This window comes from Excalfactoria chinensis, chromosome 1, assembly GCF_039878825.1.
Source record: "Excalfactoria chinensis isolate bCotChi1 chromosome 1, bCotChi1.hap2, whole genome shotgun sequence".
Lineage (NCBI taxonomy): Eukaryota > Metazoa > Chordata > Aves > Galliformes > Phasianidae > Excalfactoria > Excalfactoria chinensis.
Window position 1 is genome coordinate 10666738 of NC_092825.1, and position 24670 is coordinate 10691407.

The 24670-nt window shown below is 36.7% G+C and overlaps 1 protein-coding gene across 5 annotated transcripts in view; it reads left to right on the forward strand.

Annotated features, from left to right (window-relative positions):
- Positions 1 to 24670, forward strand: part of MAGI2 (membrane associated guanylate kinase, WW and PDZ domain containing 2) — a 694208-nt gene that overhangs the window by 172480 nt on the left and 497058 nt on the right. For all 5 annotated transcript variants that reach the window (XM_072333162.1, XM_072333185.1, XM_072333169.1 and 2 more), the window contains exon 2: positions 20298 to 20414. In XM_072333162.1, the coding sequence (XP_072189263.1) occupies positions 20298 to 20414 (117 nt within the window). The remainder of the gene's footprint in view (positions 1 to 20297; positions 20415 to 24670) is intronic.

Consider the following 24670-nt stretch of genomic DNA (forward strand, 5'->3'; position numbering starts at 1 on the left):
AAAATCATGAATCCATCAGCTTCAGGAATTTTTTGTTTCATTTTTTTTTCTTTTTCCTTTCCTGTATCTGCTGAATTAATTCCCTGACAGTTCCAAATGACACAGAATCACAGAATGGCTTTGGTTCGAAGGGGCCTTAATAGATCGTCCAGTTCCAACACCCTGCCATGGGCAGTGTTGTTACCCACTAGATCATGCATCAGAGTTCTTTCTGCCTTCATGTCCTGTTTGGAGTTTGTAACTTCAGATTCCTATTAGAAAATGGAAAGGTTGGAAGGAGAGGAAGTAGGTACAAAACCAAACGGATAAGAAGGAGAATAAAAGCAACTTTGTTCAGTGTTTTTTCTCTATCTTTCTCCTGAAATACAAATGTGATTTTTTTTATTCAGAATTAGGCAGAGCTACAGTGCTTTTTACTTTGGGAAAAGAGACTATGAGGAGAAGCAAACTGACTGATGAGAATTGTACCACCAACCTGACAACTCTACTTTTATGTAATTGAATATATGAGACTGGAAATTGATTGCCTTAAGTAAAACCAGAGATTGTATGCATATAAGCATTGTAAAGCTCCTATTGTATCGAATCCTTGAGACTTCTCTGGGACTCATCAAAACATTTTTAAAAGTCTCTGTTGCAATACAACAATTTTCTTTTTGTTAAAGTATAGCATGCTGTGGTTGAAACCTAGTAATCTGAAAATGTTGTTGCAGAGATATTCATGTGCAAATCAGTTTATGAAGCAAAGTAGCAGATTATCTGTGAAATATGATTTTTCTCATTTTGTGTAGGCATGTGCAGGATTAGAATGTCCAAACAGAGTAAATTTAGCATTTGCAAGGTTCAGAATGCAACTTCATAAACATGCTGTTTTTACAAATTGCTTTTAAATGATGGCTTCAAACGAAGAGGCTGGTGAATGATCTACTTAGATAGCACCTCAGTAAGAACTTATTAGACAGCCCAGGAGGTGCATACTTATACTGATTTCATTATGTGGAGTGAAGGACAGCATTATTATAATTGACCTTCAACATGTAAAATCCAAGTCATTTTTTGACCATCTAATACAATTCCAGGGAAAGAGAACAAGATTTCATTTTGAATAAAATTTATTTTATTTTATTTTAAATACACTTGTATTTAATTTGCTAGATGCTCAGCTTTCTGGCAAGTGGACGGTAGCCTTAATATCAAAAGAGAGCTATACTGGTCTTTTGATAGGCTTTTATCACTTTTTAGATGTTCATTCTTGCCGATAAAAGTCATTCATACTACTGAGAAATAAGAGAAGTTCCACTGATTTTCAGCACGTCCCTTCTGCTTCTCACCAGCAGTGGGCACAGCTCTGTAACCAGACCAGCTCTGCTCCATGGGTTCCTGTTAGGACGAGTGTTTGCAAAGCCCAACACCAACATCATGTATATGACGTTGTGTTCTTAAGAAGCCTGCTACACATTCCACTGATGCTCTGTGTCTCTATATGAAAATAAGTTGTAAATGAATATTTTGTATCAAGACAGTTATCTTCCACATTTTTGTTTGAAGGAGCACGTGACAGTATAACGAATGCAAGACAATTTCTGAATAATGACACCATTTATGGTTCAAACTTAGATTGCTTTTAAAACCAAGCGAGTAACATTTTTAAAGAAGTAAAGAAAGAAAGCAACATTTACTGCTTTGCTTCTTGAGAGCTTAAGTAAAACAACTGGAAACTAAATTAGGTTCTCCATTTCTTAACAGTGGAATAGAGAACAATATCCTGGTTCAGAAAAAAAGCCTCAAAACTCAGGAAGCCTGTCTCCCATAAGCTTTTTTAAGGGGAATGATATTTCCTGGAGAAATAGCCATCCAAATGCATTTCTGTAAAATGTATAAAATCATTTTCAGAAAAGAACTTTTTTTTTTTTTTTTTGCAGCATCCTGTTTGGAAAGCAGAAATGAAAATTAGCACACCGCCAAGAAAGGGTTGTACTTGTTTATGTAGACTAAAGCAGAATCATTTTATTTTGAAAGCAGTAGGACTTCGGGATGCTGAGGGAATGTATCAGAAGGCCTTGAGTAATGAAAACTTCTAATTGTAGGGCTAAGAATTAGAATAAGAATGTAGGAAGAATCAGCATAAGTAATTTTACATGTCCTGTAACATGTTAGATACCAGAGGAGTGATTAAAAAAAGTGATAATTTAGTTAATTAGCTTTGCAGTGTTTCAGGTGTGACGCAACACCCAGTTCCCGTTCTTGCTAGAAAAGATGTCTTGGATATGGAAGACATTCAAGTGATGTACAAGACCTTTAGGCACAGATAGAAAATTAAATTATGCTTTTATTTAGATAAGTTGTATGTAAGTAGATAAGTTGTATCTTGTTAACCAGAATGACTCTGTCTTCTGAGATTGACAAAAAGGTATTTGGAAATTTCACCAAGTATTTTTGATGTATTAGAATAGTTTTCTCATTGTTTTGTTCTACTCATCAACAGTACACATTCTCTTCTATAAGCTTAGTGGCAGTTGAGTTATGTATTGATAATGCTTTAGGGGAAAAAAAGAAAAAGAAAAAAGCAACAATCTACCTGCAATAACATTGGCCTTAGCAGAAAGAGTTGTATGAAGTAAATCCCTGGAGTGTAAGAAGAATGTTAATGTTAGACAATTAAGCCTTCTGAAGCAGTGAAATACTGGTTAAGGTTGAATGAATAGCATTAACTCTGTCCCTTGTGCACATATGTATTATGGTATTATCTACGATGTGATTGCTTACAGTTTATCACTTAATATTGTATAATGCCACATATTTGCCTTCTGCAGCTTTAGCTCTGTCTCTCTGTTAGTAGGCATGGCTAATAATTACAGAACTCTTAAAAATGAATAAGAGCTGGTTTTCTGCTGGTCCTCCCTCTATCTATCCAATTTAAAGTGAATATGAAGTAGACTTTAAGTGCTTTTATATTCATAGTTTTATACTTTTTTTGAATTTGTGTAAATGCCTGCTAGCAAAGAAACTGAGTGGTAGGTAACCTCTATGTTTAACATATCCCAAAAATATTTCCTCATCCTTTCCAACATTTAAAGGCTTAAGAATATATTTTTTACAGATATAATGAGAAGTTCTCTGTTGTAAAATGCAGAACCTGTTGTGCATCAGATTTAAAAAAAAAACAACAAAAACAAACAAAAAACTATTCCAAGATTCCAGTACATAAAAACTTTAACAACATAGATGAAAAGTTTGGAAATATATAAATTAATGAAAGTAAATATATAAATCTGCTCAACAGATATCAAGGTTTTGGTTATCCTAAGGGCATATCCAACACACATTCCTACTGAGTACTGGCAACCTTCATTAGATTTAAATGAGAATGAGCAGATGCATCACACTGAACTTTTATTGGTTGGAGTATTTAAAAGGTTATGATTTTAGAACAAAGTGATTTGGCAAATGGAGTGAGAAGTGAAGCAGGTTAAAAGAAGGGAGAGCAGGAGGGAAAGAAAGATTATGAAAAGAAGGCAAAATCCCCACCTGGAGTATTTCATCCAGATGTGGAATCCTCAGTACAGAAGAGACATGGACCTGTTAGAGTGCATCCAGAGGAGAGTCACAAAAATGATCCTAGGGATGGAATGCCTCTTCTACCAGGACAGGCTGAGAGAGCTGGGGCTGTTCTGTCTGGAGAAGAGAAGGCTCTGTTCATTATCTAAAGGAGAGCTACAGGAAAGATGGGGACAGACTTTTTATCAGGGTCTGTGGTGATAGAACAAGGGGAAATGGCTTCAAGCTAAAGAGGGGTGATTTAGGTTGGATATAAAGAAAAAATCTTTTTCATTGAGGGTGGTGAAGCTGTGGAAGTGATTGTCTGAAGATATGGTTGATGCTCTATCCCTGGAGACTTTCAAGGCAAGGCTGAATAAGGCCTTGGGCAACCTGATCTAGATGTGCATGTCTCTGTACATCGCAGGGCAGTTGGACAAGTTCACTTTTCAATGTCCTCTCCAACTCTAAGAACTCTGTGACTCTGTGATTCTGTGATCCAGTGAAAATCCTGTCTTATTCTTGATCTGTAGGAGATGGGTGGACAAAATCTGTTGCCTGTGCAGCTCTTTAAATAATGTCAGTATTTATTGTCAGCCCACTAAGTGGAGTTCACCACGAGTCTGTGCTACAGCTGGCTCAGGAGAGTTCTAGAAGTGGACCAGGAGATGCCTAAATGAGCTGGTGTGAGGCTGATTGTGTGTCCTGTGACCATAAGCAGCATTCATCCTCTCAGCTGGTATTCACTTGATCAGCATCCGCTGACTATCAGAATAAGTGGTTGGCTGTCCCATCTCCAAAGATCCTGACCTGCTTCTCTTCCAAAATGGGCTGTGTGGGATTTCCAGGAAAGCTGTTTGAGGCGCACAGGATCAACTAGATAAGTACATGGGCTTAGACAGCAGTAGGCTAACTTCTTGATCTTTTTTCTTAGTTTTATTCTATCTTTTTTTTTTTTTTTTTTTTTTCTTGTAATACCAAAATTTCCTAGGCTTAGATCAACCATAGTATTTAGACATCCAGATTCTACTTCAGTGCTTAACTCGAAGTCATAGTAAACACCTTTCCTTTTTCAAATTGTTCCTGAGAGCATATTTTGTACAGGTCATCCCTGCCCCAGAACACTGTGACAAATGATGTTCATAAATTATTTCATACTTTGCTTTCTAATTGCTCATTATTTTTCATTCCCTAAATAACATCTTGTCTTTTTCTGTATGCTGCCAGTTGGATGAGCATTGTTACTGACAGCCTGGTGCTCTTTTGATTCTGAAATACTCTTAAATATACAATATTCTGTAGGCAGCATGAAATAATAGGAGGCTATTCAGAAGAGCTAAGTGTTGCTTTCAGATGATCTCAGTAAAGAGACATTAATCTCCCTTTGGTATCACTGGTGATGCAGTGGTGGGGAAGGTGAGTGGAGAGTCAGTGTGCAGCTTTGTTCTCTGTTCTTTAAGTGTGATGTAGACAAATTAGAAATGAGCCACAGGGAAAAACATCCAGGAGATGTACATACAGAGTAATTCAGTCTCTTGAGTTGTTCAGCTCAACTATACCGGGAAAAAAGAATTGCAGTTGACAGCTGACAGTATACAGATTGTTTTTCATGTAGCTCTTCCAGGTGTTTCATTGCTGTAGAGAAAGGAAATTTTTTAGCCAAATGACTAGAATCTTGAGTTAGAGACATTCAAATTAAAATGAAGCTCTTAAGTTTTAAGAGCAAGGACAACTGAACTGCAGGAAAAGGAGTGGGGGCTCCATCTTTTCTTATTTTCAAGCCTATAGACTTTTCTGAACAGCAGTGAACATAAATTAATAGGCTCGTTGCAGGGGTCACTGGCTGAAATGGCATGTCCTGCAGCATGTTGAAGCTCAGACTACATAATTTAATGATTTCTGACCTTGAATCTTAGCACATCTAATTTTAAAATATAACTCCATGCATTTGCCCAACTTTGGAGAGGTGTTTGGTCCTTTGGTCTTTCCAATGTGCAACCATCAAATTAAAAATCTAGAAATTATTAAAACCTCTTCTCAATCATTGTTTCAGTAGCTGCCTACTGGGAATCCAAAACTCTGAATAAATTATTTATTATATTCAGTATTTTTCAGTTACGTTTTTCTTCTCCACAGTGTAGCAATTGGCTGCAGTACCAAAATACATCCTTTTTTTTTCCCTTGTGGTATTCTATTGGTCTACACAAATTAAACCATGGATGAATAACAGTAAAACTGAAAGTAGCAGTAGTACTGATTATCTCTTCAGGTGTTTGTTGGGGCATTTGATAAGCTTTATGTATTGCTAATAGAATAAAAGAAAAGAATAAACCAAAAACAAAATGCAAGAGGCATATCTCACATTACTATAGAATGAAAAGAAAGAGTTGATAACAACAGAAAAAACCTGCTTATGATGATGAATTAATTTTGAATTATTACAAGAACACTTTATTAATGAATAGTGATTTATTCCCAGCACAAATTGATCAATTTTTTATAATCATATTATAATTTAAAGTCCTCTGAACTTTTACTGAAAAAGTTATAAATAAAATCAAAACATGCTTTAGTCATCAAAACACTCAGTGAAATATGTCTGCATATGTTACACATTACACAGTGGTGGCTGAAATCTGTGGTCACTGCTGTTTGTTCTTTATGGTTCAGTTTATTGATGGCAATAAGCAGGAAAGCAAACTAGAAATGTTCTTGCAAAGTAAATATCCAGAGGGTGCCCACTTTACCACATTGTAGTTCACCATGTGAGACAGTCTCACTGGGTCTAGGCTGGATTTTTTGGATGAAGATAAACCAAACAGTGACCAAATATGAGTGACCGCTGAGCCCATGGGACTGTCCAAGTACCAAGTAACCCATCTAAAGCCTGTACAGTCTGGATGTTGGGTCCTCAGTTACTATGTTCTACCAGTCTGCTGCCGTTGCACAGTACTATTATACTTTGGGAATGGTAGCCATTTCCAAAAGTATGCAGCATTACCTGAAAATTTTAAGAGGTGCTAAGATATTATCCTCAGATGTTATCCTCAACCAAAAATGTGAGTTATTTCACATATTGACTATTCCCTTTCTGGACTTGGGCATCTCGCAGTACTTCCTTCACTACTTATGAATGAACATGTCTTTTATGTGTTGCTTAAGAGTGGAGATTAATCCTTTTTTTCTTGGTATCTTTTTTGTTGCTTTTGATTAGGGAGATACCTGTACACTGCAGTACAGTACAGACTGCTCAGTCAATTTGCTTTGAAAATTCCCTCCTACATTTGTTTAATAAAATACTTAAAATCAGAGTCCTGTGCTGTACCTCTGAATTCACCTAATGAATAAGGTCATAGCTTCAGCTGAAGTCTGTGTTTCTGATGACTGCTCCAAGCTTTGATCAGCCTTATGCTTTAGAAACATCTTGAATTTATTCATTTGTTTGTTCATTCATTCATTCATTTACTTGTTTATTTTTGGTGGGACAAGCTTGATTTGCGCTTCCCTCACCTTCCGTGTTAAGGCAAGACTTCCATGGCCCTAAGCAGTCTCTCTCAGGAGCACACTGTTTTCACATAGAAAGCCAGTACTGAATCTGAAAAGTCTGTTATACTGACATGCATAAACTATTGCAGCTTGCTTTAGGTAATTCTGCAAAACAGTGAATCATTAAAAGGGTCTCTGATGTGATATTTATGTTTTCCTTTAATTGCAAGCAAAAGCAGTTTCTTTTTCTAAATATTACAGAGTCTGAAAGTCTGGTCATCCTGTTCTGCAGTGATACAGATAGGTACAGATTTTTTCCTTTTTTATGAGGCACCCCCTCAGCTCTGAAAACAATTGCATCAAACAGGTATAAGGACATAGATACATGGAGGCAAACTCCTGGCATTTATTAAATGATGTAAAGCTTATTGTAAGTATGTTGGATTTGTAGCACCAGAAGAAAATGAAATTGCAGAAGTACAGACCTACTTTATGAGGTGTGCAGCAAAATCTCAGCATAGGTGGAATTACAGGTATATCCTCTGACAACTTGCACATATGCAGAACCTTTGTGGCTTTGTACCATATGTACATTAATACTGACCTTAAGATGCACAAATTAAGATGGAAATCTGTAGCTGCTAATCGACACCTCAGTGGCTTGCCACATTCTTTATTGCCCCATGATCGTAGCCATCTGGATTTCTGTTTTAATTAAGTAACGACTGTGAAAATATAATAAATTTGGTTTGAAATAACTAAAAGTACTTCTGAACTCCAGACTGTATGGATTTCAGTCCATCAGATTATAGCCATGGGGGCTGTATGCCTGAAGGGTAAAAAAGTAGAGTTAGAACTCTGTCATCTCATTTTTGCTCTTTGTTGTGACACCCTCCTGCTCCTGGGGATGCAGATGTGATTTTAGTCCAGCTGTAATGCTGCATTTTGCTCTGTGGCTCAGCAGACTGGGGCATCACAGAAGTGCAGCAGCAGTCTCTTCCCTAGAGGTTGAGGGCATCACTTCTCTGTGGGCAAAGTGCACGATCTTGCTGGAGTACCACCATCTGCCTGCCTGCAGCGCCTGGGAACAGGAGCATTTTATTTCTTTGTTGAAGCATATTATGTAAGCCCACATATTTTGCACAATGTAATTTTGCATAATGTGCAGTATATCTTTTGGTCTTGTACATTTCCAAGCAGTACTAATTAGATCAACACAAGGGGACTCAGCTAAGACTGTCCCAGAACATAGGAGCTTCTTCATGCACTGTGCACCTGGTTCAGTCCTCTAAAAGCAAGCACTGTCCTTTCATGCTGAAGTACTGTACACAAAAGGTAGCCTTGATTGCCTAAATGCCTAAATACTTTTGTCTTCTGGGCTAAGCAACATATGGCAGCTTGAAAGTGCTTATTGTCACTGCATAGACTTTCTTTTTTTCTTTTTTTTTTTTTTTTTTTTTTTTAATTTAAAAAATCAAACCTATTTTTGTAGCTGTTTGAAAACAAGGTAATTTGAAAATACCTTGTGTTTGCATGCAGGGCTCTGCTTGTGTCAAGTAATACAGTGACAGGAATTCATGTCATCCATGTCCATAAGTTAAGAATGTTGTTGTCACTACATAGAAATCAGTAAGCAGAAATTATGTAGAAATAATTGTGTCACGGGTTACCTAGATTTACCTGTATCCGTGACAGGGCAGCCGCCCTGTCATAAGGAAATATGGTCATATGGAAATCTCCCTGTTGCATTTGGTGTCATTTGCTTGCTTGTATTTTATCTTGCTATCTTTTTGTCTCCGTGTGCAAACTAGAAGGAATGTAGGAATTGCATCCTAAGTGAATAACTCAGAGGTAGAGCTAGAGAGGGTGTCAGCTGCTGCACTGCAGTAGCTGGAACATCCAGCCCCTTATGGCAGGTGCCTTGGTTTTTCCTTTATCTTGCCTAAGCATTTGCCAGAGTGCTGATCATAATGGCCCAAAGCTGGACCCAGAATAATTCCTCTGGACCCAGAACAATTCCTCTGATGTGAAATGCCCTGATATCTGTAACTGAGCTGGTCCAGAGGCCATGAGGATTATCAGAGGGCAGGAGCACCCTTCCTGTGAAGATAGATAGGCTGAGTGATTTGGAGAAGAGAAAGCTCCACGGAGATATTACTGAAGTCTTTCAGTATATGAAGAGGACTTATAAGAGAGATAGAAAAAGACTTTTTACCAGGACCTCTAATCGCACAACAAGAGGAAAAATTTATGAATTGTAAGAGAATAGGTTTAGGTTGGATATGAAGAAGACATATTTTACCCTGAGGGTGTGAAGCACTAGAACAGGTTACCAGATATGTGGATTCTCTATGCCTGGAATTGTTCAAGGCCAGCTTGGATGAGACTTTGGGCAACCAGAGCTAGTGAGAGATACCCCTGCCTAGGGCAGGGAGTTTGGACTGGACTATCCTTAAAGATCCCTTCCAGCCAAAGCCATTCTGTGATTCTATGAATATTACTGGATTTAAGTAGTACAAGAATAGGTCAAAAAAAGTTGTAGTGACATTCTGCAGCAAAATCAATTCACAGTATTACATGGTACTATTAGGATCTCAAACTTTAATTTACTGATAATTTTTTGTATTGAGGTATGACTCAACATTTTTACAAAACATATTCTGATTTGATTGTACTTTTACTGCACTTCTTTGAAGCCTGACCAGTGTGATGGATTATGCTGGAAAATAACTTTTTTTAATGCCAAGGTAAGAGATAATGTCTGTCATGCTCCCATGTTACAATAGCTAATAAATTTGCCGCAATAAAAGATGCTTCACTGATGAATTAGTACTCTTTCAGCCTTCCTTCAAAACCAGGCAAACAACTTAGTGTAGTTCTGTCTTCTTCTTTCTCAAACTCATTTCCTACCCTCAGTAAGGAAAAAATAAAAAATAAAAATAAAAAGCCTTTTGGTTAAAAGGCTTTTAATTCACAAGTCAATGTGAAATTAAAAACCTGAGTAATATATAGCCTTAGAAATATGTATGTGATAACATTCTATGGGATTAAGACTCCTGCCTATTTGTAAAGTTCTAAATATTACTTCAACTGCTCATCTAGCTATTGCATATTGATATGGCAATATTATTTACAGAAGCGTTATCTTAATAATTTCCTATTACCCCCTCTCATTACAGTTTTTAGTGTTTTGCTCTTGCTTTGACTTGAAATGAATGCCATGAAACTTGATTTGAGATACCAGATTTTTGGGTGAAGGTTTTGTGTCTGATAACATATCTATGTAAGAGTTTCAGAGGTTAGCAATGATTTTTGTAACTGCTTTCAAAACTAAGTTTATCCATTGCAGACTGAGTTTGCACTTCATAAGCATCAGGAGTATAATGTGCGCAGAATGGTGCTCTGCTATTTATGCAGTGAGCTTTTAGAAAACCAGGAAATAATGTATTACAATAGTGATTTTTCTCAGAACATTATTATTTCAGACTGAGATGCTATAAAGCCTTGAAAAAAGTGAGCTCGCATGACTCAGATACTAACCTAAATCACACTTTGTAACTATTATTAGAATTCATATGATGTCAGCCTCTGTTAGCTTGCTTTCCTCATAAATTGTGTGTTACTGGGATTTTCTACCCAGAGTAATCTTTCACTTTTTTACGAAATGTCAGCTCACAATTCACAGCCTATTAATATGGCAATATTATTTCCAGAAGTAAGGAAAAAGTCTCTATCTCAAGCAATTAAAATTGTGCAGCTATGATTTAAGCAGAATACCTTTCAAATAATTCAAGTCTGGTAGAACTATGCAACTATTCCAATCCAGTCTTTCATATTTTATTCAAGGAACTGTCAAGCCTCAAAGTTCCACCACAATTGTCTTCCACAAAGAAGATAAAACTAAAAGAGTTTTAGAGAGAAAGAATATTAGTGTCCCTAGTGGATGAACAACCATCTTATGTCTGTATTCATGGAAAACAGAAATATTAAACAGAACAATAACTTTTTCATTAAAGATGAGTAGCTGCCTACTATAAAGAAGAGCTGGTCTTACCAGTCACAAAGCAAGAATGAGAAAATATTTCTAAGATGATTCTAGAATAAGTTCTTGTTCTAATTTCGCTTAACTAATGAAACCAGTAATAAATTCTTAATGAAGTAAGACTGATGATCTATCCATGTCATTCTCAGCACCATTTTTTAGGAGCAAGTAGCTCAGGGCAGAGCCCAGAGAAAACTGCAGAGAATTTGGATGTGGAGAACAGAGATGGCTCTGGGTACAATTATGATATAGGTGGTTTGGTCCAGAGAAGAAATGTCTGAATATGCTCTTTTTGTGAGTGTTCTTAGCAATAAAGTTGCTTTTCCACCAGATGACCACAGGAGGGGCACTGAGGTTTCTGTGTTAGGTGACTCACCCTTACAGCACAGAGAATTAAACTGACACAATGAGACATAATTTGTTCCCAGCCAGAATGAATGTGCCCACTTATCACCATTATTAGATATCAGAGATATCAGAGATTAATGCTTTCCCATTTCAGCTATTCCAGAGAAGTCAATTTGTAACTGCTTGTTTCTAATAAGCTTATAAGTAAGCAACACACATAGAGAAGCATGGGTGTTTTTTGGGGGAGATTTTTTTTTTATTTTTTATTTTTTTTCCAAATATATACACGTAAAAGGGAATGTTCTGATACTGCTTGATTAAATGATAAAATTCTTATGTTCCCTCCATTGACTTTTCTATGGGACATCAGTGGCTAATGTGGATTTTCCTAGAATCCAAAACAGCTTCCTGGCAATGCATTCAGCCCAGAATAAATAAAAGTGTTTTCCCGAAGCTCAAAGCAAGCTTCTTAGTTCTATTCAGATGTTTTTAGTACGCTACAACCAGCCTCTGGTTAACCTTATTCAGTGAGTTTTCAGCTTTCTGGGCCATCAATTTTCCAAGGGGTTTTGTCTTTAGAAGAATATCTGTAAGGTGTTTTATTTCCATGTTGCAACTTTTCTTGTTGATGTCAGCTGGGAGCTTTCTATCTTTTTCTTTGGGAGCTGTATTTGGGAGTTAGGTTGCATAGCAAACAGTGTCTTTAACAAGATTCAAGTCCTGCTGTGGTGCGCTTTGTCTAAATACAAAGATTTTTTTCTATGACTGGGAGCATCTCAATGCCTGGTAGTAAGTAAGGACTCTTTGAAGAATTCTGTTAATATGTTCAAATTTCAAGATGAGATGTGTATCCTGGGCTCTGACTGTGCAAGCTGAGAGTGTCATTTTTGAGATTCTCACTTTTAAGTAAATCTATGATCCCTTACCACGTAGTCAGTGGTTTTCAAAAACAGTAGCAGTAGCAATCATCAGTGTTTATGCATAAGTTATCATTCAAATCAACAATATACTGGAGGTACCTACAAATAGCTCTGTTCCATAATGAGGAAGTGCTGCCTTAGTGAATTTCACGAAACAGATTATATGGCAGTTCATTTCCAGAGAGCCTTAGTAGCAGCTTTCTTACTTTTTTTTACTTTATTTATACATCTACCAACTAAAACAGAACTAAAAACGTTTATCTTCTGAAAGTGCCCCCAAACTGTCCTCTCGTGAAATGTAGCTTGAATTTATTTTACCAGACAAATATAATGCTTTTCCCAGTGACTGCAGTCAATAACTGCATTAAGCAGTCAATTAACTACAGGGACCAAAGCAAAGTACCTCTGAACACCAGAGCTACAAAACAGTTTTACTACTTAAATGGCAGTTCTCTGAGGTTAACTTGGGAGTGCCTATCTTTAAGTCAATGGTACATGCTGTCAGCAGACTGTGAAATATGCTGCAGCTGATTTCACAATAGAAGGCATGTCTGGAGATCCAATATTTTATTAAGAGATGTAGCTCAGTAATCAGAAACAAGATACAAAAGATACAAAACAGATACATTTAGCTCAGCGGTCACAGTCTCTTAGAATCGTGGAGATCATTCTTACACTACAAGCACAGTGCAAACTGGGGTCTTATATTTCAAACATATTCTTGAGTTTAGCTGCAAAACTAAGAAGATTATTCAATGCAGGGTATGTTTTCAACATTATTCCAAGGAAAATTCTATTCCTGATAACCCCTTGTTGCTACTGCAGGGTGTCCATTGGTCTAATCACAAACTGCCTTGTAGCACCTGCCTCAGAGTAGATGTGAGATGGCAAAAAACTGAACATGTGTTGTCCTCAGGCAGTGAGCTGCCTCCATCCTCAGCAAAGCAGAGAGTGCACTCTGGTCAGGGAGTGTACAAACCTCAGCCTGTCTTCTCGTCCAGGAAGAGTAGGAGGAACAAAACTTACTCTGAGTTTACAGAATGTTCTGAAGGTAATTATTCAGTATTAGGCTAGATTTTGTACTATTATTAATACAGTCTACATTCTGTATCGTCCCTCTGCAATTTATCCCATAGGCCCTATTCTCCTGAGTTCTAAATCCCTAAATTTTGAATGCTTAGAGAAGGAAATAAAAGGTGGCATCTAAGGATAGAAATGTCAGAGTGTGTATAGGCACAGTGCATATGTATACCCTATATAATATATCAATAAAAATACACTAGTATAATAAATACACGGAAAGAGAAGGAACGATTACAAATAGTACGCTGCAGTGTAATTGCTGGGTCACAGCCTAAACCAATGGTTGAGCACCAGGTGAGAAGGCATGGCCAACTCAGGAAGCTCAGGTGCAAGCAATGCACCTGAGTGACTGCAAGGGATAGGTCCAGGCTTCACTCCTCACTCTTATTTAAGAGCTTGCAGCTGATGGAATGTGTTTCTCTGGATAGAGACTGCAGTCCTCTTAAGCTGTCACTGGTTCTTGGAAGGGTTTAGTCGATTTTCCTTCATTGCCTGTTAGAACTTGCTAATGTCTGTCTCTTATGCATAGGCACTGTTATCACCTTCTTTTGTCTTATTAGAGGAGAAGGATATTTCCACCTAGAGAACTGAATATTGATGTCTTTCATTATATATGGCATGTAGAAGAGGTCCAAGATCTACTGTTTACCAAAACCCTTACTCTCTTAATTTACCGAGATCTCCATAAGCATATTATAAGTTTGAATTATTTGAGCGGTTCTAAGTATAAAATAATTTAATTTTTATTTTTTTTTTTCCTCAGGTGTTTAATTTTCCTTCAAGATTTCCACATAGTTTTCTGTTACAATTTATCTTACTGTATGGCCTACAGTAAGATAGGTAGCTCACCCATCACATTTTGAGACTTTCAAGATAAGACTTTTGATTTCAGATTTGGCTGAAGGTAGTGGTTTAAGACAGGAGTTCAAAGAAGACTCACAGAGTTTAATACAGAGATAGAAAAGATTTAAAAATAATAACGTGCAGTCTTCAGATGATAACTAGAATGCAGTACATGCTTTTTATAACTTATGAGAGTAATTGTACTTTTTAAAGAATATGTTATGTTGATTATATATTTAATGTGGAAACCTAAAGTAACTTCTGGGGTTGGATATGCCCAGTATACAAGGATAAGTCAAAGCTCCTTTTAGCTCTAGATATGTTTCCTTTAAGTAAAAGGTTTAGTTATGGGTTGTGTTTTAATAACCAGTCCTTATAAAATCCTACCCATATCTTGTTATTACTCAGGAATTTTCATACTGTCTTAAAAATATTTTATTTTTTGTTACTGCTAGTAGGTAATAAATAAATAAATAAAATAGAAAATTAAAGCCAGTAATTTCATACTAGTTCTGAAATGTTAAATAAATGACATCTTTATTAGTCAGTTCATGAGAACTTCTGCTTAAGTGTTCATATCAATTATGTTAAAAATCAACTCTCCTTTAATTAATGATTTTTAATGAATTTTATTTGAAGCTTATTGTAATAAAATATCATTCAGCTATCGATAACAATACCTGGTAGATATATCTTATGTTTCATTCAAGAACTTAGTTATGAGTTAAGCGTAGCTGTCTGGGGAGAATATTACACTTGTCCTGAAAGGACCATCTGGGGAAAAAATATCTGGATAGTTGTGATAATTCTTTTGTTTAAAATATTTTCAGTTACCATAGGGAACTTGCAATGAGGGGCCTTCATAGACAGTCATGTTTTAGAGCTCTGGCTGACACAGAATTTCTCACAGATATGTACTGCCAGTCCCTCACTGCTGCTTAAGCTTTGCTCTTCCAAATAAAACAGTAAGTGCTTTGCTGTTTTTTGTTCATTTACCAGTCAAAAGCTGTGTGGGTCTGTAGAACAAAACAACAGATCAGCCCAGATTAGGTCTTACAAAAATCTCTATCATCTTTTCATTCTGACATGTATTCGGGTATAGAGTTTCTGAATGGATGAGTGACAGAAATCTTACATGACAATATTCAGTTATTCACTAATTCTTACTGGTCCATTTTTAAAAAAATTAAAAAAACAAACAAAAAACCAGAAATGAGTAATTAAGCTGCATACACAGCCTTTTATTTATGATAGTCATGATAGTCTTTCACAAAAATAAATAAGTAATGAAGTCTAGCTACTTTCATGAACAAAAGGCTTACTTCCTCTCAACAGGAGATAAAAGAACTAATAAACCAGATATTCTCAATGTCTGTTTCAAATAATGTGTTTGGGCTAATGGATAAAGAAACCATTCTGGGCTAATGATAATTAGTGAATAATTTGGACTAATGGTTGAGAGGTCAGTTGGATCATCTGTGAATAATGAAAGAAAAATTATTCCGGCATGCACTAAATGGAAAGTCTTCTACTGAAGAGGAACAGAAAAAATATCTTGTCAAATGTCCATGAGGGCACATCGTCTTAGAAATACAAAGCTCCTCTATAGCACCTGAACAAATATTTGGGGTGAGACTCTCAAGTCAGATAGTCATGCTGAATATGGTAAAAGGCTGCTCAGCCAGAGCATTTGACCTGGCTGAAGGCATTTGTTGTGTGTTTGCAATCTGAAATGGGAGCTTGTTGAAAACACTTGGTTTTGTGAAGTAAGACAATATAAGGGAGATAGAATGCCCATAATCTTTTGGTATAAACTGTTTCGACAAGGTATGTGTACAAAATTACTTCCTTTGTTATTATCAGACACAGGACATTTATAGTTCCAAATCTAGACTTTGGAGTTTGCTTAATCATATATTTTTGAAGCCAGGAATATTTACAGAACCATGAGAATCACTGAGCCCAGCTCCTGCCTTCACACAGGACCACCTAGACTTCAAACCCATTATCTGAGAGCAAGTACAAGCACTTCTTGTACTCCAACAGGCTTGGTACTGTGATCTCTGCTCTGGGCAGCCTGTTCCGTGCCCTCTGCCCTCTGCTGCAGACCCTTTCCCTAACCCCTTCTCTGAAGGAGGCCATCGCTGGAAATGTTTATTTCCCAGCTACCAAAGTAATGGGATTCATTGGAGTGAAATGAAACTGAAGCCTCTAGTGGAGAAAAAAAAAAAAAAAAAAAAAAAAAAAAAAAAGCCACACAAGAAGCTTTTGAATGTTCCATCATGGAGTTGTCAGCCTCCTCCTGTGACAGTGCCCAAGGAACATTTTTAATTATGGTCTGTGGGCTGGGTTTTGAAAACTTGTGCTGTGTAACACCCTTGACATGCAACAGGACTCTTCCTTTCACTGCCATGTACAGTGAGCAGGATGTGGCCTTTGTGAGCTCATTGTTTCTGAGCTCTGTTGAGCTGCCTTGGGGCTGGTGGTGCAGTGCTACAGGCACAGGCAGCCTCTAAGCCTTTTGAGGTGCACTGCTGTGTTCTTCAGGGAATATGAGGAAGCTACAGGCTTAGGTGCATATCAGGAATTTGGAACACCTTAATGATTTTAAATAGACTACAAAAAGGAAAGGTAACGGAAGGCCAGATTTTCCAGAAATCCAGTCAGTCCTGGGTACCAGACACTTGTCTACCTGGATTACATTGTACCACAAGGTATAGATGTGCTGTTACTTTCTGTAAAACTGCTACTGATTGCTTTTTGACAGTGTCCTTAAATTTCCTTTTTTTTTCCGCTGTGGAAGTAAACCAACTGATAACATTTTCAATCTTTTGTTTCAACATTTTCAAGGACGCAGTTCCATTATTCCTCCTCTTGTGTTATTCTTGATTTCTAAGTTGTCTATTTTCAAATCTATTTCACTGCTGTTAAATCATGGCTATTTTGCATCCTTGTGAATCACTGCAGCTGCTTAGGGCCCCAAACTGCAGTTGTTAGGCTTTCTTCTACTTGTACTTTAAAAGGATCAGGCTGCTCAAATGCTCCTGTCAAGCATTATAAATATCTAGAAAGCACATCTGGAGCCAAATCAAGTATGCTTCTGACAAGCATCTGGTAAAGCACAAAGGTTTCTAGGGGGGGAAATCAATAAAGTGACAACTGAGGAATGAATTAAAAGTATTGCATCTGCTGTTCTGGACTGTGGAATGGTTTTATTTTTAACACTTTCCAGTCTATAAAATTCATTGTAATACCAGATACAACAAAAAGGTAGCTTATGCCCAAAGAACTGAAAAATGCCAGTAAGGTCAGAAAATGGAATGACTTTTAAAGAAGGGAATCTGTTGACAGTACAGATGCTGTCTATAGTTCATCTGACTGCTTTTTAAAATAGACTTTGCTCATGTTACAGTATATACTCGGATATTAAGGAAAAAAAAAAAAAAAAAAAAAAGTATGTTTCACTTATTTTAGAAAGCTGTTAAGTTCCTTTTTTTTCTCCTATGCAATCCGCAGATCTTCAGAGGGCTGGAGCACCTCCCCTATTAGGACAGGCTGAGAGAGCTGGGGCTCTTCGGCTCAGAGAAGAGAAAGCTCCAAGGAGACATTAGGGCAGCCTTCCAGTACCTGAAGTGGGCCTACCGGAAAGCTGGGGAGGGACTTTTTATAAGGGCAAGTGGTGATGGGATGAGGGAAAATGCTTTTAAACTGGAAGAGTGTGGATTTAGTCTAGATATTAGGAAGAAATTCTTTACTGTGAGAGTGGTGAGACACTGGAACAGGTTGCCCAGTGAGGCTGTGAATGCCCCCTCCCTGGAAGCATTGAAAGGCCAGGCTGGATGGGGCTGTGAGCAACCTGGTCTAGAGGGAGGTGGCCCTGCCCATAGCAGGGAGTTGGAACTAGATGAGCTTAAAGGTCCCTTCCAATCCAAACCATTCTATAATTCGATGCATCTTATGCTTGCTAAAATTTTTCCTATCTAAATCTGTAACAAATAGAAGGCTGTACACACCTCCTCTTGTAAGTACTCTTATTAATATACCTTATTATTCTCCAGTTTGGAATGACATGGTCAGGTAAATTACTGTGTTTGAAACAAAACAAAAAACTAACTTTGAGGGTCAGAAATATGTGTAGGCTTCTAAACTTACTTATGTCATAAGTTGAATGATTCAGGTTTATGTCATTGGGCAGGTTGCAGCTGTTGTTCTTGAGCTGGCATTTTCTCAGGCTGCCACAAAGCATGTGCATCACTGGGCATGTTCTGTATATTACAGCAAGAAGAGCAAGAGCTGCAGGACCTTTATTCTCTGCAGCTGATCAGAAAGGACAGCAAAATCCAATCAGGAGTAGAGTATATATCAGCAGATTCCTCTAGTATTCGCCTCCACTGAAATCTTTAAAAAACAAAACAAAACAAAACAAAACAAAACAAAAAAAACAACAAAAAAAACATAGTATAAGTAAGGATGGTCTGGTATGCAAACAGAGACCATTACTAGAAAAAAGATTAGTGGTACCAAAGTAGTGCACTAAGTGGCTAAATCTGGATCCCAGATAAACAGATCTGTAAAGAGGTTCTCAGGACCTGGGAACTGGGCACACAGGTATTACTTCATGTTTGTTATGAGTGTGGGCGTTTGGGCTTTTTTTTAATCTTTTTTTTTTTTTTAATTATTATTATTTTTAATTGAAGTCTGCTTCTTTTGCCTTGAGCTAAAGAGGACAGAAATTATTTATAAGCTTTTTCATAAACCTAGAGCAAAAGGTTTTGAAGTTGTTGACAAAGGAGCAGCAATAATGAGATTACAGATTTGTAATTGAGAGATAAATAGGAGTAGCCATAAGAAGAAATGTATTTTAATTTATTAGCCTTTGTACTCTGAAGTGACTTTCAAATAATTAGGTGGGAATGTTTTTTGTTCCTTTTTATGGAAAATCTTTACAGAGACCAAGTCGATCAGACTTTTGGCAGCTGCTTCAATAGCAAATGCCATTTCCAAAAGGTATTTTAAGGTTAAATTTATGAAGCAACAAGTTAGAGATCAATCTGATTGCAATTTCTCATCTTGGCAATATATGTCAGAATGCAGTGCTGTAAAGATTTTCTATACTTTTCTTATGTCTGTATTGCAGAGGGGGAAGAAATACAGTCATTTGTAGATTTTTCCCCTGTAATTATAAACATGATCCATACTCCACGGTAAAGGAAATGAAGAGGGATTCTATCAGGAAACGTCTATGAATCATGTTGGATTAGATACTTTTGTATCTTTGATAGTAGAACAAGCTACACTCGTCATTAGCTGAACAATACTTTAAGTTGTTTTGTTCTAGACATATGTTAAGAGTAGTAAATACAGGGTTCTTTATCTCAATTTTGTTTTCCATGTATATTTGCAGTATCATGCTAAAATATTGTATTAGTAATGACTTTTTTCGTTGATGAAAATAAAATATGTACTATTGTTTGCTATAGTCTCTTTTTCAGGTGTGAGCACTACTAGAAAGGAATAACACAAAGGATTTTATTATATTTTCATGGTCATTAATTGCAGCTAACAATTAGTTTAGCTGCATTTTGTTCTGGCTGCACTTGGACAAAAAACACTGAACATTGCCAAGACATTTTGAATGAAGTGTTTTTTGTATAATAAATCGGTAGGAAATTGTTCCATGGTCACAAGGAACAATATACCTGATAATGTAATATAAAGATATATATGCATGTACTTACATAGTAATAATAATGTTACCAGTTTGTGCAGGAAAAAAAATAAAATAAAATGACATCTTGACTGTATTTTCTGAACAACTTTAGTCAGTTGTCATTAACTGTTTTTACCTTTACACTGTCATCAATACTAAGTAGTATTATATCAACTGCATACCTTAACTGGAAGGCTTTGTGCTTCTGTCATCTGTCTTGACAGAAACATGAAGGAAAATGAGTTACTGAGACTTTGCAAGTGATTCATTGCTTCCATTAAGGCAATATATTTTTAAATCATGCTTTCATTTTTCTCTTCCTTGACAGGAGGCATTGTTGATAAGGACCTTCGTCACTACCTCAATTTACGGTTCCAGAAAGGTTCGGTAGACCATGAGCTCCAGCAGATCATAAGAGACAATCTCTACCTCCGCACAGTACCATGTGAGTAGGGTGAACTGTTTTCTTACTGGCTACAGACTATCTGAGTTAATGCTGCTGAGGCCATTTACAAAGTGTTAAGAGGTGAACTGTAGTTGAATCAGTCTTCCCGTAAAGAGATTAGTGGGTTGGTTTATGTCTTCTGCATTATTGCAGAAGAAATGAACTGTCTAATTCTGAGTTAATATCTGAAACTGCTTTATGTTTTCATAGTTGTATCTCTAATAAACTGGCTGTAGAATAATAATCTTTTTCTTCTGTAGTTGTAGAAGGCACAAATTGAAGGCAAAAGAACAGTTTTCTGGGCTGGTTAAATTGATGTCCAACAGAGAGAATTTGATCTGCTTCATATTTCACAGTGTTATACTTTACATAATAGTGCTTTGGAGTTCAAAATGCATCAAGGCAATATAGGAAACACGTAAACTGGGAAATGTTAGGTGCAACAGGCATGGCAGTGAAAGTTTGCAAAGCACGTACATGTTCTCTTACTGTTCTGTGAGTCAACCGTATCTATATCTAAGGTATACTGAAACCTCTAAAATCATTTTTATAGCTGCTGAAATTGTCTGTTTTTGCAGAAGACATGAAAGAGTAACATAAGGCATGACAGACTGTCAGGGCCATGCTTTTCAGAACAGGTCTACTTGGATGACAGGCAACGTATCATTTGCAATGGAACAAAGTTCCAGTATTCTTCCCTCAAAATAATTGCTTGGTAGGTAAATCAATCAATCAATTAATTAATTAAACATTCTGATTATTGGCAAAAAAAAAAAAAAAAAAAGTGAACAAAAAGGAAAAGGAAAAAAAAAAAATGCATATTTGAATTTGCATGCTTGACACTGGAATGATAGGCAAAGGATAATGTCCTGAATAAGTGACTGTACTATTTATATGGCAGTGGGTGGGTGGTCTTTGAAAGCTTTTCTGTTATGAATGCTACTGTACAACTTCTATCACTGCGTTGAAGGATGGGTATGAGGTGCCAAAAAAGAGGCTCAATTGTTTTGCATTTGTTTTGAAAGCTGAAAAGATAAATATTATGTCTTAATTCCAGGAGTTCTATACATCCTTGGTTTGAAAAGAAGAGCAGACAAAAATTAAAGACTACGTACCTGTAGGTGTCCAGTACACATAAAACACACTGTATCTCTGTAATGTTTGTGATGAATTAGCTTTGTCTGAATGTACTGAGAACCAGAGCTGAAGTGCAAAGACAAGTACAAAGAAGTTTTGAGGTTAAATCCTACTTCTTAGGATGCCTTGATGATTATTATCATAGGAATATACTTAATATAGTCCTGCCATACACTTCTTAATGCTGGAGATCCAGATTTAGGATAAAGATCGAACAATGTTGCAAGTATAGCACATAGGTGAAAGGGACTGCACATGAGCAGTAAGGACATGATGACAAAGTTGATTTGCTTATTTATTTATTTTTAATCAAGGCAATAAGCAAACACTGTCATCAATCAGGAGAAATACCTTAGCAAGAAGAGCAAATTTATCATTCAAAAAGAAACGATGAGAAAGACCAAAATTTGAAACCTGTAACACAAAATTACGTTTCCTTTCTGCTGTGATTAATCCATCTTCTCTGTCATGTGTATGGATAGATTCCTGATTATTGTATTATCGTCTTAACAGTTTTGTCTAAGAACCTTAAAAAATAATAGAGTGACAGGGATGAAAGCAGCTCAATTGTAAGGTAAGTAGTTATGTTCTTGGGTGGAGTGGAAGATGGTTTTCAATGGTGGTGTTAGAAAAAATTAGTACTCAAGCCTAAGTGGCCTGTTTAATTGGAAATTCTCTTAAAAGTCCTATGAAAATGTCTGTAATCTAAGAAAAAGACATTTAAAAATGTAGGCAGGGTGATGCATGGTTTGCTGAGGAGGTGTCTGGTGTCTCTGGTGTTTATGTTTAGGAGAAAAAAATAATGAAAACTATTCTTCTCATATAAATTAACTGTTATTTTTTGAACTGTGAGCTTACTTTTCTTGGGTGATGGTTTACAAAATTTTCACCTTATAGCAGTCAATTTTTGAAACTCTGTAGTCTGATATTAATAGTTCCAAACCCTATAGCAGGTAGGGAGATGATTTCTCTAGCATGCAACAGTAGTGTTTAACTGGCAGCAACACTGCCCACAAGTTCACTGAATAATGAGCACTGACTAACATGCATATTGCAAGTCTTGCATCTGATGCTTACACAGCAAAAGCAGCATTCAGTTGGTCAAATTCTTGTGCAGAAAAATTATAGTGTAGAGAAAGCCAACTGCAGATGATACGGCCTTTATTTCCAATGGCAAAGCTGTAACATAAAGAGAAAATAAATGACAAATAGGTGGCAGCCTTTTTCCTTTAAAAAAACACCTACAATCTTTCCTCAGTTACAGAGGGATAATTGCCAGTGGAACCAGAAGAACATTTATAAGACAGTGTTTGACCTTAAATTTTTACTGTTCTTTGTTTTTGTTTAGATTGACAGCTTGACAGCTCTGTCCCTGGAAGGGCAGTGGACATGACTGCTGGCTTCTCAACCATTGGCTTTCCAGGCCAAACTAATACATCTTTCACTTACGTGAAATAAGTTCAGTGCTTGCTCTGAAGCAAGGAGTAAGGAAAGTAAATATATACCTGTTTTAAATCAGGATAAGCCAAATGTATTGAAAATGGGTAAGATGGTATTTACTAGATAACAATTTGAATTGTGCTTAGTATTTTATGCCATCTTGACCAAAGGATGGATAAATAGAAACACAGTGGATCAATTTTGCCCTCTGAAACTGCCCACTGTAAATGGGACAAACTGCTTGGTTTTGTGTTCCTCGCATTTCTCTATTTTTATTTTTGCAATGCTGCTTTCTACCAAATTGGAAATGGCTATGTAATACTAATAATCAAATGTTGTCTTCTATAAGCCATTGCCATTCTTAGTGCCATATGAAAATGGCTCTCAGAGCATTGTCAACAGGAATTACATAATTGTATTCTAGGGGAGAATGTAGTACAATTGTGTTTGCAACATTGGAGATGCAGCTGTTAATTAGCTCTGTCCCCAGACCTGTGTGACAGCAGTAATGAAACTGATACATAAACAAGAAAATAAAGAAAAAGTTCTGTTAATTTGAAGCTTAGTTAGAAAAGTAATAGAACTTTCAATAGAGAAGGTCAGAAACTGAAAGCAAAGATTGCAAGAATCACAAAAGAAAATTACCCTTTGAAAGAAAGACAGACCACTGTCAAGACTCAGCTCTTATTTCAGCGCAAGCAGGTGGACTGGTCTTCAGATGCTGAGAAACCTGAAGTAATACAGGTGAGAAATATGCTGAGGATCTTAGAGGAAACTGAAGAATGATAAAAGACAGTTCTGGGGGAAAGAATGTCTTACAGATCTTTTTATTCGAAAGATTTCACTAAACTGTGTCTCATTTTCTTCTCCCCCTTCTGTTGTATGGGTTTTAAGCACAATTTTAATAAATTTATTCAGAAGTTGTTTAGGGGCACTGACTACTGAGGTGCATTACAATATCAAAAAATGTCAGTGGTAAGACATGTTAAACATAGATAAATGATACTTGATTTTCTGTCTGTGTCTGGCCAAGAGGAAGGCCATGAAATGCATCGAAGACTGTGAATGCTATGGACAGACAACATTTAGTTGTGCTACACTATGTGCTTTATACGGCAGTTGCCATGTGTGTGTGTGCACCTTTCTAGTCTTACTGTAAGTAGAGATGGCTCTGAATTTTGTCATCACAAGAATGAAGCTTTGATTATAATATGTAGCAGGAAAACAGTTTTGATAGTGACCATCGTGGCCAGTCCTTTTTCATTTGGTATTTCTTTCCATAAACTGCAAATTTCACTTCTGTAAGAATTTGCAAAATAGTGGAGCTGTGATTGAAAATAGTCTGTATGCTTCTCTCCCAGGCAGGGAATATGAAATGATAGTGGAAGACAGTCTGATTAAATAACACTGCAAGAAGTCAAACAGTGTCAAGCTGATTCATAGAAGTAAAAAATCATCTATTAATTTGAAGAGATTACCATTGATATCCTCTGGGATATAACCTCAGATTGACAGTAGTAATTGGGCTTGCTGAAATGAATGGCTCTATCCCACTGCACTGATATACATGAGCGGAGATTGCAGCCCAGACACCTGGCTGTGTGTCAGAAGTGATCATGTGAAATAATAAAAAAAAAGCAGTAAAGAAGTTTCCTTCCTTGTGTTTGCATTTAGGAAAA